This window comes from Myotis lucifugus, unplaced genomic scaffold (assembly GCF_000147115.1).
Source record: "Myotis lucifugus unplaced genomic scaffold, Myoluc2.0 scaffold_59, whole genome shotgun sequence".
Lineage (NCBI taxonomy): Eukaryota > Metazoa > Chordata > Mammalia > Chiroptera > Vespertilionidae > Myotis > Myotis lucifugus.
The window spans coordinates 2,567,782-2,583,706 of record NW_005871107.1 but is presented as its reverse complement, the minus strand read 5'-3'; the positions used below and the strand labels follow the sequence as shown (position 1 = coordinate 2,583,706).

Sequence of the window (15,925 nt, the reverse complement as noted above, 5' to 3'; positions counted from 1 at the left end):
TCTAGGGTGATGGACATGCTCTGTATATCTTCAATGGGCTGTAGGTGACACAGTACTGACATTTGCCAAAACATATAAAACTCACTTATATCTGTAAATTGTTCTATTACTACAACTCAATTTTTAAAAACAAAATGCCATGGTATAAATAGAGTTGGATTTTATGAAATATTATCTCCACCACAGGAAATACGATATGCTTAAATCTAAATAAGGAGCAACCTCAATAGACAACTGATATGATTATCTAACTATTCATCTCAAAATGCCTTCACATCCAATATTACTAAAAATAAATTATTTTTCACAAATATTCATTTACACTCAATAATATCACACAATGAATCTATTTATTTACTCAGTACTACATTTAGCAACCAATTCATCACAAAAGATTCATTAGAAAGCTAAACTGCTCAAGATTGGAAAGATATTCAAGGCAGCAATACTGAGGGTTTTATACATAATAAACAAATGGACTAATACTACTAATAACTGACAAGTTAACATTATTGAGTGTTTAAAATATGCCAGGTTCTATTCTAAATGCCTTACCAATATTAATTTGATCCTCACAGCAACCGACAGAAGTAGGCACTATTACTATTCCCATTTCACAAATGAAGAAACAGACACATGAAGTATCTACCTCTAACTACACAGGTCTAACTCTGGCAGTCTAGGAAAAACTTTCCTAATCACTTTGTTCTATTGTCTTTTTAGAATCAGTTGCCTTGAAATTTTCTAGGCTAAAATAAAGATTGTGCTCTATGGTACAGAACCTTGGGGTCATCTATACTGCACAGAAGTTCCAGGATAATTTTTAAGGAACAACTTGGGCTTTGCTTACAAAGAATACTGGATACCTATCTGTGTGATTAGACTTCTCTATTCTTTTCATTTTTCTTTTTTTAAGTAAAACTTATTGTCTACTAATGTGATTTATTTTTTAAATAAGTACATCCTAACCACATTTCTCATCAAAGAACACCTGGAAGAGGAGCTCTGTGGTATATGGAGCCATGCAGAGCATTCTCTGGTGACAAGTACTAACCAAAATCTTACATTCCAAAATAATAATTATTTCAGGAAGTTGACAGTTGGAACCATATGACTAGTGTTCAAATACAATTTCAAAGACTGTATATTACTTAATAATTGTTTTCAAAATCCCTACATTTTTAATAATACAGTAGTATTTTGTGGTATACCTGTAACCTATTCCACGGAAAATCAGTAAACTGCAGCCTTATGATTGGGAAGTTCTGCTCTAAGCTATATGGAAAGAACAGCTATTCAACTCCTTTCAACACCCTAGTTGAGAAAAATATTATTTCTGGAGAACTGAATTGTCCAGGAATTTCATGTTTTGTCCTTGGTTTGGAATAAACCATTAAAAAGACAATAAATACACTCGGGTTTTAAATGCTTTTTACCTCCATAACTCATTATAAACACCAAGTTACATTTTCAAGCTATACTTCACATTTTCTTAAAGACAACTTTAAGAAACAATGTAATGAAATCTGTTATCACAATTACTACAGAAATATTAAAAAGAACATTAACTTGCCCTGGCAAGTATTACTCAATGGTTAGAATATCAGCCTGAGCACCAAAGGGTCACAGGTTCAATTCCTGGTACCTGGGTTGCAGGTTCGATGCCTGGCCCAGTGGGGGCATGTGTGGGAGGCAACCAATCGATCTCTCTCTCCCTCTCCCACCCCCGTTCTACTCTTTAAAACACCAATGGAAAAATATCCTCAGGTGAGGATTAACCAAAAAAGAACATTAACTTATGTGAAATGTTCATAAAGCTCTGCTTCCTTGATATAACAGGTCAATTTTCTCCTCAAGGATCTTGAAAATACATAAAGTATAATATTTTCTTTTATGCCCTAGCCAGTAAAAAGCTCAAAACTTTATTTAAAACGGAACTAAATAAATTATGCTTGCCTTTATAGCCTGATGATCTCTACTCTTTTTTTTTTTCCGTTGAGTACTTTTAAGATTAATTTTTTTTCATATTTAATTCTTTGCTACCTCTAGAATCTACTCTGGTATAAATATGTCTTCAATATAGAAGTTTTACTTTCTTTAACCAAATTGCCATCTTTTTAAAAATAACCCACTCCCCAGAGTATTCTATTCTTTCTACTCTTACCTCACCCCATTCCTGACAATTTTTGTGTTATTTTTGGTCTTTTTTCTGATGGGAGGACTGTATATCACTAAGGTTCAACTACATATATTTGTGTATTTAGTCTTCATACTAACTTAAAGTACTTTGAAAAGGGTATAAGAAAAAGTACTATAATTTCAATGTGAATTATAAAATAAAACCAATAAAAATCATCCTTTTTACACCAGCAATCAACCTTAAGGATTAGAAATTATGATTTTGAGAATTTAAGACTGTCATACTGGAAAAATGGCAAACCCTTAAAATTACGAACTTATCTCTAACAAAGCTAAACCATTCAAAACAAGTCCAGATCAGTAATTAGAACATCTGCTAAGTGGGCTGCCTTCTAACTATTAGGCCCTGTGAAAATCAAAAACACCTCTCTACAGAAATACTCAAAGTTAGTTTTTATGCTAGAGGTGGTTTATTCTTTATCTTTACACAGGCTCCCTCTACTGACAGGAAAACAAAACAGACTATGGAATTATGAGGGCAAATTTCATCAACACAAGGAAAAGGAATTCATTTTTTAAATACCTCCAAATCAACATTTTAGATAAAAATAGATTATATAAACTGGCTTTACTACAGTCCCAGAAGAAAAAAACACTGCCAATGACAATTGAAATAACATATTTTAAATGTGGCACGTACTATTTCAACCCACTACATTTAAATCTATTTTTTTAAATCCTCACCCAAGGTGTGAGGATATTTTTTCCATCAATTTTTTAGAAAGAGTGGAAGAGTGGAAGAGGGGGGAGGGGTAGGGGCAGGGGGGGAGGGAAGAGAGAAAAAAAATCTTTGTGAGAAAGACACATCGATTGATCAATTGGCTGCCTCCCACGTGTGCCTTGGAGGTGGGAGGATATCAGACCTGCAACCCAGGCATGGGACCTTCACCTGGAATCAAACCCATGACCCTAGAGTGTGCAGGTCAACACACTACCATTGAGCCACAACAACCAGGGCCATCCTATGTAATAAAAGGCTAATATGCAAATTGTCCCCTCGACCAGGAGTTTGACCGGGAGTTCAACCAGGAGTTTGACCAGGGGACCGGGTGGCCAGCCAACTGTCTGTGGCCCCTCCCCCCGCTGGCCCCACTCCCAATCAGCCCCCCACCCCAATTGGGGGTGGGGCCAGCCGGCCAACCACCCACGGCCCTTCCCCCCAGCCGGCCCCACCCGTGCACCAATTCTTGCACCAGGCCTTTAGTTTCAATATAAATCCTTAAATGCAAGAAGGATTAAAGATTTTAAATTCACTTTAAATATTTTTAATAATTTATCATAAGAAAATGTTTACCTGTATCTGTTCTGGTGTCCATTGGTCTAGGTTGACTGACTTGACCCTGGATATATGAACCCCAAGATTTCTATGTATCCCAGCACATCTGATGCAAATAAACACACCAATATTCCAGGAAGCCCATCGGGGACCTAATTAGGGAGAAGAAACAAAGAAAAGCAAATATTAAAAACTAAAATAAATATCATGACAGCACATAAACATCATTCTGTGTTTTTTAATACAATTATAATGAAGGCTTACAGAATTTACATGCTCAAATTTTCAAATGACACCAGCAGCAGATTGATAAGAAGACATGTGTCTTGGCTGTACTGAAAGGTTACAAATCAACCTTCAAGAACCTTAATGAGTTTACTAATTTTGCTTTACTAGAAACTTTCCCCCAAATCTAATCAATTCATGTGAACAGTTTTTCATTCCATATATTTGAACAAGGAGTAGTAACATCCCACAGTAAAAAGTAAGTTCTTAAAAGATTACTAACAAATAAAAATCAAAGAGATTTTTAAAAATAAACCTTAGAAATTAGTAAGAATAACCAATCTAATAAAAAAAGACAGAAAGATATGAATGGGTAATTTATAAAATATATTTAATCTATTAATATTAAGTGTTGGCAAGTGTGAGAAACAAGGACTGGCTCCAGAAGCCTTATATCAGATGAATCTCCAATATGACCCTGAGATTTAAAAACTTAACAGATGAAGTAAGGTGTGCTATAAAATGTTAGTTCTTTGGATCATGTTCAAAAAATTCTGGAAAACACAGTAGAGAAACTCACATAAGTATACAAGAATAGAAGCTTTACTATTCTTCATACCTTTGAATGTTTTTTCTTACTAAGTTTAAATGTTCTTATGACTATTTTTACATATTCCCTGTATAACAAAGTAAAAATGGAAAAATAAAAATATCTGGAAATTGTGTCAAATAGTCAGAGGCTTATACTAACAGATGTATATGAATCATCCTATAAAATAAAGAGCTAATATCCTATATAATAAAGAGCTAATATGCTAATTAGACTGAACAGCAGAACAACCATTGGATGACCTTCCGGATGAAGCCGGAGCTGTGAGGGCCGGCCAAGGCAGCCAGGGCTGCCTTGCACAAATTTTGTGCATCGGACCTCTAGTTTGACTATAAAAACATATACAGTAAGAGATATGGATAAAAAAATCAAGCTTTTAAAAAAAATTTAGACTTCTGTTTTAAGCACATACTTTTTATATGAAGGTCAGAGTCAATCTAAAAAATGAGATTAAAACTAGTAATTATGATACAGTAAAACTAAATATACTCTCCCAAATTCCTTAGGCGATAGGTTATGCATATACAATTTATGCTAAAATATCCTACTTTTAAATTTAGAAATGACACCTAAAAAGTGAAAACATCTGGGACATGCTCTATTTAAATATTTGTTTCATTGCTAATAGTGTCAAAATAAATTCGAGGCCAAAAGACTTTGTGCTGTCAACCTACTCTGCCACCTTTGAGCTGTATAAATTACACTGGGCAGGGAACACACTGAGAACAAGGTTCTCACCTATGAACAGTTAGGATTGGCTGCCCTCAATAACTTAGATGAGACTTACGTGAAAAATATGTTGAACATTTTAAAGCACAACTTACATATAAGTTAGTATCATATTAAGAAATTTGGAAAATCAAAATACATTACTTTTTCTACTCTAGAGAAGTTTCTATATTGATCTGTAAAACAAGTATATCTTAACTTTCCTCAAAAACAATTCCCAAAAAGGCAATGAATCAAGAATGGGAAAACAAAAGATTTTCAAGGCATTTCAAGTGTGGCTTCATTTTTATTCATAAAATAGAATGAACTCCCTCAGAATATCTGCTAAGGGAGCAGAGCAAAATATGAATGGAGACTTTTCTCTAGAGCAGTTTTCCTGATGTAATAACTAACTGAATTAAGCAGAAAGCATCATTTGCATAATGTCAGGACTATCAATGCAGGTAAAAAGCTTAGCACACAATACAGTGGTGCATTTTTACAATAACCAAAGGTTATATAGGGATAAAAATGTATAAAGAACATGTACAACAATAATGCTAGCAGTAACAAAAAAAATGGGACATTACTATTGAGCAAAAACTAAATATAATTGAACTAGTGCTCTGGTGCATGGATTTGTGCACATTGAAAGGAAATTAATTAGAAGGTGGCCAGCAGAGGAGGGAGGGACTGGGCGAGACGGGCCAGACACGCCCTGGAGCCAACCTCCCGCGGTCCCTCCCCGGCAGACTGCACTTGGGGCAGCCCTGCAGCTTAAAGGGCGTCTGCAGAGTGAGAGGGGCGACTGGAAGGGCGTCTGTAGAGTGAGAGGGATCCCTCCGGCAAGTGGGGTCCCTCGGCCTGGCCTGCGGGGATCGAGCCCGAAACCGGCTCTCTGACATCCCCCGAGGGGTCCCGGATTGCGAGAGGGTGGTTCTCGAGTGACGCAGCCTGGAATCGGGCTCCCTCCTCTCTGGTTCCAGTGTGCGTCACCCGAGAACCGCCACTGGCAAGTCACCCCAGCTCAGCTTCTCCTGCATTGAGTGTCTGCCCCCAGATGGTCACTGCATGTCATAGCTACCGGTCAGACGGTTACTTAGACTTTTATATACATAGATGTTAGGTGCTGTTTTAAGTTTTAAACAATTGAAGGATATAAAAACCATTTCATTAGCTGCTAAAAGGAAAAAAAATTGCTATCACTTATGGAAAACTTTAGTCCTAATCACTTTTAACCAAATTAAATAATAATGTAATTTTGTCAATGCCTCTTTCTTTGGAATATAGCTATCATATCTTAGGAACCCCTAAAATAACTTTTTAAAAGCCTAACTGAAATTACAAATGTATTATCCACTCTAAAAAATTAGTCTCATAAATTTACCTAAAATTGCCCTGATAATAGCTGCTCAACAAGGTAGTCAGTTAGTAATTATTGGCATGAAATCCTAATTTTCATTCACCAAACTATTCAATGAGTACTTATCTACTCTGTGACAAGTAAATGCTGTTAAAAGACCATAAACATAAAGTTTCCAACTCAAAAGGCCAAGCCAAAAACAAATAGGTATAATCTCTTAAAAAACAACTTGGTGAAACCTAGTCAAATTTTAGGTGAAAAACCCTACCACTACTCCATCTATTCTCTCTTTCTTCCCTCCCTCCCTCTCATTTCCCCTCCTTGTCTGTCTGTCTGTCTCTCTCTCTCTCTCTCTCAGGTGTATCAATTTATATGTAATATGACACACCTTTGTGCCCTCTACATACAATAGTGCAAATAATGGGGGAGCATAGAAGAAGAAAATATGAATGTTGGCAAGGGATATTAATGCAAGCATTGTAGAGATAGTGGCATCTGAAGTGATTACTGCAAGATAAGACCAGTTATAACAGGTAAAATCTGGATAAGGTATAAGGACAAGGTACATTCTAAGTAAAATGTACAGTGCCCCTCCCACCCTGAGTAGTTTCAAATATACTATAGAGTGTCTAAAAAAATGTATACACACTTTGATAATTATTCATTCTAATGGGTCCTGAAAAGAAAGAAACATCAATTGAGCTTTAAGAAAAAAGTATGCATACATTTTTTTGGGACATCCTGTATAATGCTGTAGCCAGAAACTACATCATTGCAGCACCTGGTTACTGCTAAGTTTCTCTTATTTAAATATTGATTTGATATTTTTCCAAGTGTGATATATATGCACCTAAAATCAGTACCAAATGACTAATAACTTTCAAACAGAAATAAAAGGTAGTTTCAAGCTACAAAAGCGCTGTAGAAAGTGGAAAATGAGGTTTACTGAAGGATGAATCATCTACTAGTATATGATAAAAGCCCAGTGACCATTACAGCGGAATGAACAGAACAACCGGTCACTATGACGCGCACTGACCACCAGGGGGAAGACGCTCAACGCAGGAGCTGCCCCCTAGTGGTCAGTGTGCTCCCACAGCTGGAGCACCACTCAGCCAGAAGCCAGGCTCATGGCTGGTGAGCACAGCGGCAGTGGCAGTGGCGGGAGCCCTAAGGAGTGACAAGCCAAGTGGTAAGGAGAGAGCAGACGGGCAGTTAGGAGCGAGGGGTCCCGGACTACAAGAGGGTGCAGGCCAGGCTGAGCCCCGCCCCCCCGCCCCCCGCAGAAATTTCGTGCACTGGGGGGGGGGGGGGGGGGCAATGCACAAAATTCATGCACTGGGGGGGAGGAGGGGGATAATTGTTGAGGTTAATAGTAAGGATTTAAAAATGCAAGTAATTGTCATTTCCCCAGAATTACCAATCCTTCCCAAATTATCATAAATTCACTTTATCTCTTTCCTAATAATACACAAGGTTAGAGGCAGTAAAACTAGATTTGATTTGGTTTGGTTTGATTTGTTGGAGAAAGAAATAGCAAAAGATAGAGAATTTTGTTCAAGGGGGAACAGAGGAGAAGAGGAGGACAAAATTAACTGGGATGTAAAGGGTAATTTAAAAAGCAGCATCACAGGGTGCCCAGAGGATGTACACACCAAAGCAATAAAAGGATCTGAAAGAGAAGCTACCTGCATCAAAATATTGTCCAGGATCAAGCATGAAACCAGAAGACACTTTCTATTTCGTTACCACAAGGCCCTTTTGTTCTTTACCCAAAAGTGACTAGCCTTTCATTGTTCACAGTCAGCTATGTTATGGATTAGGTACACTTGTGAAGGACCAAGAGAAGCAAGCAACAACCCATGAAAATATGTTTTCCAAACTGTAAATTTAACTATAAATTTGCAAAAGAACCTGTACTATGTGATGGGGGTAGAAGAGGGAGGGAGGGATTACTGCAAATAAGCATGAGAAATCTTTGTGTCATAATGGAAATGTTCTAAAATTCTACATGGTGATAGTTTCAAAATTCTGTTAATACATTAAAATCACTGAAATTATACACTTAAAATAAGTAAATTTTCGAGTATATAAATTATACCTCAATAAGGCTGTTTTTTAAACACCTGTATCTATTTCTTTAAATGTAGGCATGAAATATCATTGCTTTTTCCTTCCTTTACCAGAAATGGAAAAATGGCAAGCAGAACTAGTAGCTGAAGCTGAGAAGACACTAGCAAATGACCTCAAGATGCGGAGGACTTGAGATAAAGAGAAATATCAGGCATGAAGCCATGGTATCTGACACAGAGTAAGCTCTTGATAAGTATTAATATATATCTAATTGAACATAGTAACTATCATCTTCTGGAGACTGGCTTAATAGTTAAGATTTTTCATTTTAATTTTTAAGATCTCTTGAATCATATAAAAACAAAAGCCAAGCAATAAATCCTAATAATAAGAGTCTCTTTAAAAAATGAATAAATAAAAATAAGCCAGGTGGATCAGTTGGTTGGATCATCATCCCATATACCAAAAGATTGCAGGTTTGATTACCAGTCAAGGCACATCGGGGTGGTATGGTAGGCAACTGATCAATTTTTTCTCTAGTCAATGTTTCTCTCACTCTAAAAATCAATTTAAAAGCCATATCCTCCAGTAAGGATTTTCTTTTTAATCAAAATAAGATCCACTAACTCTGTAGTAAAAATCTTGACCTATCACCAAGCCAAAATCTGACAGAATGATTAACTGATGCCTCTGTTTCCCTTTTGATGTTTCTAATTATACCACTACCAATTTTTTTTCTCTTCCTAACCAAGTGTCCTCATTCTTTCCCATTCAGGCCTTCATTTCTTGGTAAAAATGCGACTTGAGTTCATGAAGTAGTTACTCACTGAAGGCAGTATAACAGCTCTTCCCAAAATACAAAGTCAGGCCTGGGTTTAAATCATTAATCAGACACTTATGGCTATGAAACTATAGACAAATTATATGACCTCTCTTAAATGTCAGTTTCTACAACTATAAAATAGGGCAAGTTCATCTATATCTTTCAGGGTCCTTTGATATTAAAGGACATAAAATATATAACCACCTAGCACAAAGAGAACTATACACAGTAGTTCCCTCTTATCCATGGTTTCAGTTATCCACAGTAAATTGTGGTCCAGTGTGGTTTGAAAATATTAAATGGGAAATTCCAGAAATAAACAATTTATAATTGCATGTCATTTTGAGTAGCATGGTGAAATCTCTCACCAACCAGTCCTGCCAGGGACATGATACAAGCTGGATATATGTGTTCCCCAGTTTCCCAGCTATTAGTCACTTAGAACTGTCTCAGTTATCAGACAATTGTCCTGGTAATGCAGTACTTCTGTTCAAGTAACTCTATTTATTTAATAATGGTCCCAATGCATAAGGGTAGTGATACTGACTATTTGGATAAGCTGAAGAGAAGCTTAAAGTGAACGGTTTAAAGTTCTCAATAAGGGGGAAAAAAAAAAAATATATATATATATATATGCTATGCTAGTTTTGCTGCTGCACCTCCAAGTGCATAATTTACAGCCACAGTGTATAAGTGCTTGGTTAAAATGGAAAAGGCATTAAATTTGTGTATAGAAAATATGAAAAGAAAATGTGTACCAACTGATGGGCAGTGTTGCTCCAGAAAGCACTGAGCCTATATGAAGACTTCAGCAAGGGATCCCCCTGAAACAAGTCATATCAAACCATTAACAAAAAATAAGGGGTGATTATAATATGATATTTTGAGAAACCACATTCACATAACATTATTGCAGTATACTATTATAAATGTTCTATTTTATTATTAGTTATCATTGTTAATCTCTTACTGTGCCTAATTTATAAATTAAACTTATTACAGGTATGTATGTATGTATGTATGTATGTACAGGAAAAAAACAACATATATAGGGTTTGGTATATCTTTGGTTTCAGACATCCACGAGGGGGTTTTGGGATGTATGCCCCACAGATAAAGGAAGACTACTCAATATCAACTCTCGTCTTCTTTACTGACTGGGTCATTCTGTCACTCTTTAAACATTTTAAGTCATAGAATTTTCCCATCTTGCAGCCTTCTCCAACCATGTGTAATTATATCTATTAGAAAATTCTCTCATACTGAAAAGAAAATACCACAAGTTCAAAAGAGGGGAAAAAAATCATGATGGGCTACTTTGAAGTAACTGGAAACAGCTTCATTCAAAGGCAGCTTCATGAATGTGGTGCAACTTTGAAGTGGGCCTGGAAAGATAAATGAGAGTTGGATGAGCAGAAAAGACTTAGAAAGCTAATTATTCATTCACTCATTCACTGACTCATTGTCATAAAAAATGTGCTGAATGCTTACTATGTGCCAAGAACTTTCTATATGTAGGAAATTAAGACAGATTAAACTCCCTTCCCTCTTGAACTATATATTCAGTGGAGCAAAACAAGGAGACAAACAAGTTACAAAATGTATAGGATCTCAGATTTTGATAAATACTATGAAGAAAATAAAATTAAGTGGGTAAAAAAGAATAGGAAGTGCTTAGAAAAAAGATGGGATGCTATTTTAAATACAATGGCCAAGGGAACACAATACTGTTAATGTAGCATTTGAACAAACTTCTAAAGCAGTGGTTCTCAACCTTCCTAATGCCGCGACCCTTTAATACAGTTCCTCATGTTGTGGTGACCCCCAACCATAAAATTATTTTCGTTGCTACTTCATAACTGTAATTTTGCTACTGTTATGAATCGTACTATAAATATCTGATATGCAGGATGTATTAGACGACCCCTGTGAAAGGGTCGTTCAACCCCCAAAGGGGTCGCGACCCACAGGTTGAGAACCGCTATTCTAAAGCAAGAAGCCAATTCCATATCTGGGGAAAGGGTTCCTGACAGAGGAAATAGCCTGCAGGCCCTGACATTACTCTGGTAGGATAAAAACCACAGCACAGGAAGAGGCGGAAGCACATAGTATCTTTGGTCACCAACAGCTGGCAGAAAACAAAGAAGGTTAGCATAAGTGAAAATATAGGCTGAAGACAATGCAGAGAACCTTAACACCCAAATTTGATTTTATACTAGTAGCAACAAGGAGTCACTGAAGAATTTTGAAAAGGCCAGTGAAATGAATAAAATCACAGCTTAAGAAAATATAATACCCCGGCTGGTGTGGCTCAATCGTTGAGCATCAGCCTATGACCCAGGAGGTCATGGTTCGATTCACAGTCAGTTGGGGCACATGCCCGAGCTGCGGGCTTGATCCCCAGTGTGGGATGTGCAGGGGGCGTGCAGGAGGCAGCAAGAGGCAGCAGATCAGTGATTCTCATCATTGATGTCTCTGTCTCTCTCTCCCTCTCCCTTCCTCTCTGAAATCAACAAAAAAATATTTTTTAAAAAGAAAATATAGCCCTAACTGTTTGGCTCAGTGGATAAAGCGTTGGCCTGGGGACTGAAAGGTCCCAGGTTCGATTCCAGTCAAGGGCATGTACTTTGGTTGCGGGCACATCCCCAGGAGGGAGTGTGCAGGAGGCAGCTGATGGATGTTTCTCTCTCACTGATGTTTCTAATTCTATCCCTCTCCCTCTCTGTAAAAAATCAATAAAATATATTTTAAAAAATATATATATAATTTAGAGAAACCAAGATGGCGGCATAGGTAAACACGGGAGTTTGCTGCCTTGAACAACCACTTCAAAAATACAACTAAAAGACGGAACAGACATCTCCAGAACCACAGGAAGGCTGGCTGAGTGGAATTTCTACAACTAGGAGGAAAGAGAAAAGCATACCGAGGCTCAGAGGAGGCGCAGTGCTGAAGTAAAATACTAAGGTACGGAGTGCATGCGGAGCGGGCTGGAGGCTGAGGGCGCAGTTGTCATTTTCAATCGGGAGGGAGTCTCAGGCTCTGAGCTCCAGTTCCGGGCGAGTCTCTAAGGACCCAGACTCATACGGGAGAAGCGGGACTGTCTGGCATCGCTCAGAACCCTAGGGCAGCTTTCTCTCCGTGGGGCTTGCAGCGATTACTGGGACACCGAGAAGCAGAGCCTCTGAGGGCAAGACTGAGAGCAGCCATAATTGCTAACCCCGCCCTGTTGATCCCCTGGGACCCGCCCCGCCCAAGCCCTGCAGGGAGGCTTTTGCTGGATAGCCTCAGGCAAAGGCTAGATTAGCACCTCCCTAGAGATCCAGGAGCCAGGAAGCCCAGAGGTCAGAGTGGGACCATCCAGTTTGCAGCTCCGTGGAACCATAAAAGACACACTCAGGGGGCAGACTCAGTGAGCACCAAAGCCCCATCGAAGCAAGTCTAGCCCCAGAGGGGTGTCTCCAGCACAGAAGTTCTCCCACCGTAGACACAGCTGATTCTCACAGCCAATTGGCCTGGAGGTCAATTCCTCACAGTGATAACTACAACAATCAAGGCTTAACTACAACAAGACTGTGCACAAAGCCCACAAGGGGGTGCACCAAGAGTGTCTACCTCAGGTAATTGGGACACTTAGCACAGAAAGGCACTCTATCGACACAGCGAAGCATAAAAAATGCCGAGACAAAGAAACAGGACACAAACGACAGAATTGGAGGAAAGCAAACTGTTGGATATAGAGTTCAAAACCACACTTTTAAGGTCTTTAAAGAACTGTTTAGAAGCCGCCGATAAATTGAGTAAGGCCCTCGAAAAGACTGGTAAGACCGCCGATAAATGTAGTGAGATCCTCGAAAAGACTGGTAAGACCGCCGATAAATGTAGTGAGATCCTCAAGAAATCTAATGAGACCCTCAATGTTGTGATAAAGGACCAACTAGAAATTAAGCATACACTGACTGAAATAAAGAATATTATACAGACTCCCAACAGCAGACCAGAGGGTCGCAAGGATCAAGTCAAAGATTTGAAATACGAAGAAGCAAAAAACACCCAACCAGAAAAGCAAAATGAAAAAAGAATCCAAAAATATGAAGATAGTGTAAGGAGCCTCTGGGACAGCTTCAAGTGTACCAACATCCGAATTATGTGGGTGCCAGAAGAAGAGAGAGAGCAAGATATTGAAAACATATTTGAAGAAATAATGACAGAAAACTTCCCCTACCTGGTGAAAGGAATAGACTTCCAAGTCCAGGAAGCACAGAGAACCCCAAACAAAAGGAATCCAAAGAGGACCACACCAAGACACATCATAATTAAAATGCCAAGAGCAAAAGACAAAGAGAGAATCCTAAAAGCAGCAAGAGAAAGAAAATCAGTTACCTACAAGGGAGTACCCATACGACTGTCAGCTGATTTCTCAACAGAAACTATGCAGGCCAGAAGGGAGTGGCAAGAAATATTCAAAGTGATGAATACCAAGAACCTACAACCAAGACTACTTTATCCAGCAAAGCTATCATTCAGAAGTGAAGGCCAGATAAAGAGCTTCACAGATAAGAAAAAGCTAAAGGAGTTCATCACCACCAAACCAGTATTATATGAAATGCTGAAAGGTATCCTTTAAGAAGAGGAAGAAGAAGAAAAAGGTAAAGATACAAATTATGAACAACAAATACACATCTATCAACAAGTGAATCTAAAAATCAAGTGAATAAATAATCTGATGAACTGGTGATTGTAATAGAATCAGGGACATAGAAAGGGAATGGACTGACTATTCTTGGGGGGGGGAAAGGGGGGGGACGAGTGAAGATATTAGACAATAATCGTGCACCTATGGATGAGGACAGTGGGTGGGGAGTGAGGGCAGAGGGTGGGGTTGGAACTGGGTGGAGGGGAGTTATGGTGAGAAAAAAGAGTAACTAAAGTAATAATCTGAACAATAAAGATTTAATTAAAAAAAAAATATATATATATATATATAAAATTTAAAAAGCCCCGATTTACTCAGAGTTTGCACTTGTTTGTTAACTACATATTAACAAGAAGCAAGTTGCTTTTTCTTTATATTTAGATGCTGGCTTAATACCAGCCTTCAGCTTGAAGTGGAAAAAATAATTTAAATAGTCTGTGTCTCTCTATATTAGAACTGTTGCTTTTTAAAAAAGCCTTAATATGCTTGCTTGCACTTTTAGCATGAAGAATAAATGCAAAGACTAAGTTAAATTCTGTACCAGTTTGAGCAAGCTACAAGTATATAAACAAATATTTTAAACAGTACAAAACAGAATGAGATGATCTTTGAAACCTGAAATCCTATCTAATAATAGAGAAACATGGTAATTAACCATAACTTCACTAACCTTCCCATTGGCTAATCAAAGCGATATGCAAATTAACTGCCAGCCAAGATGGCGGCCAGCAGCCAGGCAGCTGAAGCGAGCCGGAGGCTTACTTGCTCCAGTGACGGAGGAAGCCAAGGTTCCCCGACTGCCGCTGCTGGACTCTGAGCTGCTCTCTAAGAAACATTGTTGCAAATATAGAAGCTAAACAATCCCCAGAAACCTGCTTTCAGTCAGCCGGGATCTAAGAGCTGGAGTCACAACAAAGTTTCAAATACAGAGGGTAAACAAAGCCCAGAAACCTGCTTTCAGCATCCGAGGTCTCAGAGCTGGAGCCGAGCCTCAGAGCTAAAGCCGGCTCTCAGCTCCAGTGACAGCCATAGAAGGTCAATAAATACCAGAATAAAAAGAGAAAAAAAGGAGAGGTTGGGAGGTTCAGTCACACGCCAGCCTGAGAACAGCCCTCAGCCCCTCACCCAGACTGACCAGGCACCCCAGTGGGGACCCCACCCTGAAGGGGGTGTGACCAGCTGCAAACAGCCATCATCCCCTCATCCAGGCTGGCCAGGCACCCAAGCGAGACCCCCACCCTGATCCAGGACACCCTTCAGGGCAAACCAGCCGGCCCCCACCCGTGCAACAGGCCTCTATCCTATATAGTAAAAGGATAATATGCCTCCCAGCACCGGGATCAGTGGAGCCGCGAGTCCTCCCGAACCCGGGATCAGCGGAACCGCGAGGCCTCCCGAACCCGGGATCAGCGGAGCCGAGAGGCCTCCCGGCACCGGGATCAGCGGAGCCGCGAGGCCTCCCAGCACCGGGATCAGCGGAGCCTCGAGGCCTCCTGGCACTGGGATCAGCGGAGCCATGAGGCCTCCTAGCACCGGGGTCAGCGGAGCAGCAAGGCCTCCTAGTACCGGGATTAGATGAGCAGCGAGGCCTCACTGCTTAGATGAGCAGCGAGGCCTCACTGCCCCGGTGTCAAAGGGGAGCCGCGAGGCCTCCCCAGCACTGGGATCAGCGGAGCCATGAAGCCTCCTGGCCCCTGGAGCAGCGTGACAGGGGGCAGCGCCCAAACCCCCTGATTCGCCTGCGGCTCTGTGTGTGACAGGGGGTGGGGCCACAACCTCCCTATCTGCCCTGCTCTGTTCGTGACAGGGGAAGGCGCCCCAACCCCCTGATCGGCCCTGCTCTGTGCCTGATAGGGGGGAGCTCCCCAACCCCCTGAATGGCCCTGCTCTGTGTGTGACAGGGTCGGCGCCCCAACCCCACCATGGCCCTGCTCTGTGTGTGATGGGGTGGA

At 39.8% G+C, this 15,925-nt stretch overlaps 1 protein-coding gene across 1 annotated transcript in view; it reads right to left on the bottom strand.

The window, feature by feature from the left end:
- The window catches only part of SMAP1 (small ArfGAP 1), a 142,386-nt gene that overhangs the window by 68,059 nt on the left and 58,402 nt on the right, over positions 1-15,925 (bottom strand). The window contains 1 exon segment of the mRNA XM_023754308.1: positions 3,494-3,627. Coding sequence (XP_023610076.1) covers positions 3,494-3,627 — 134 coding nt within the window.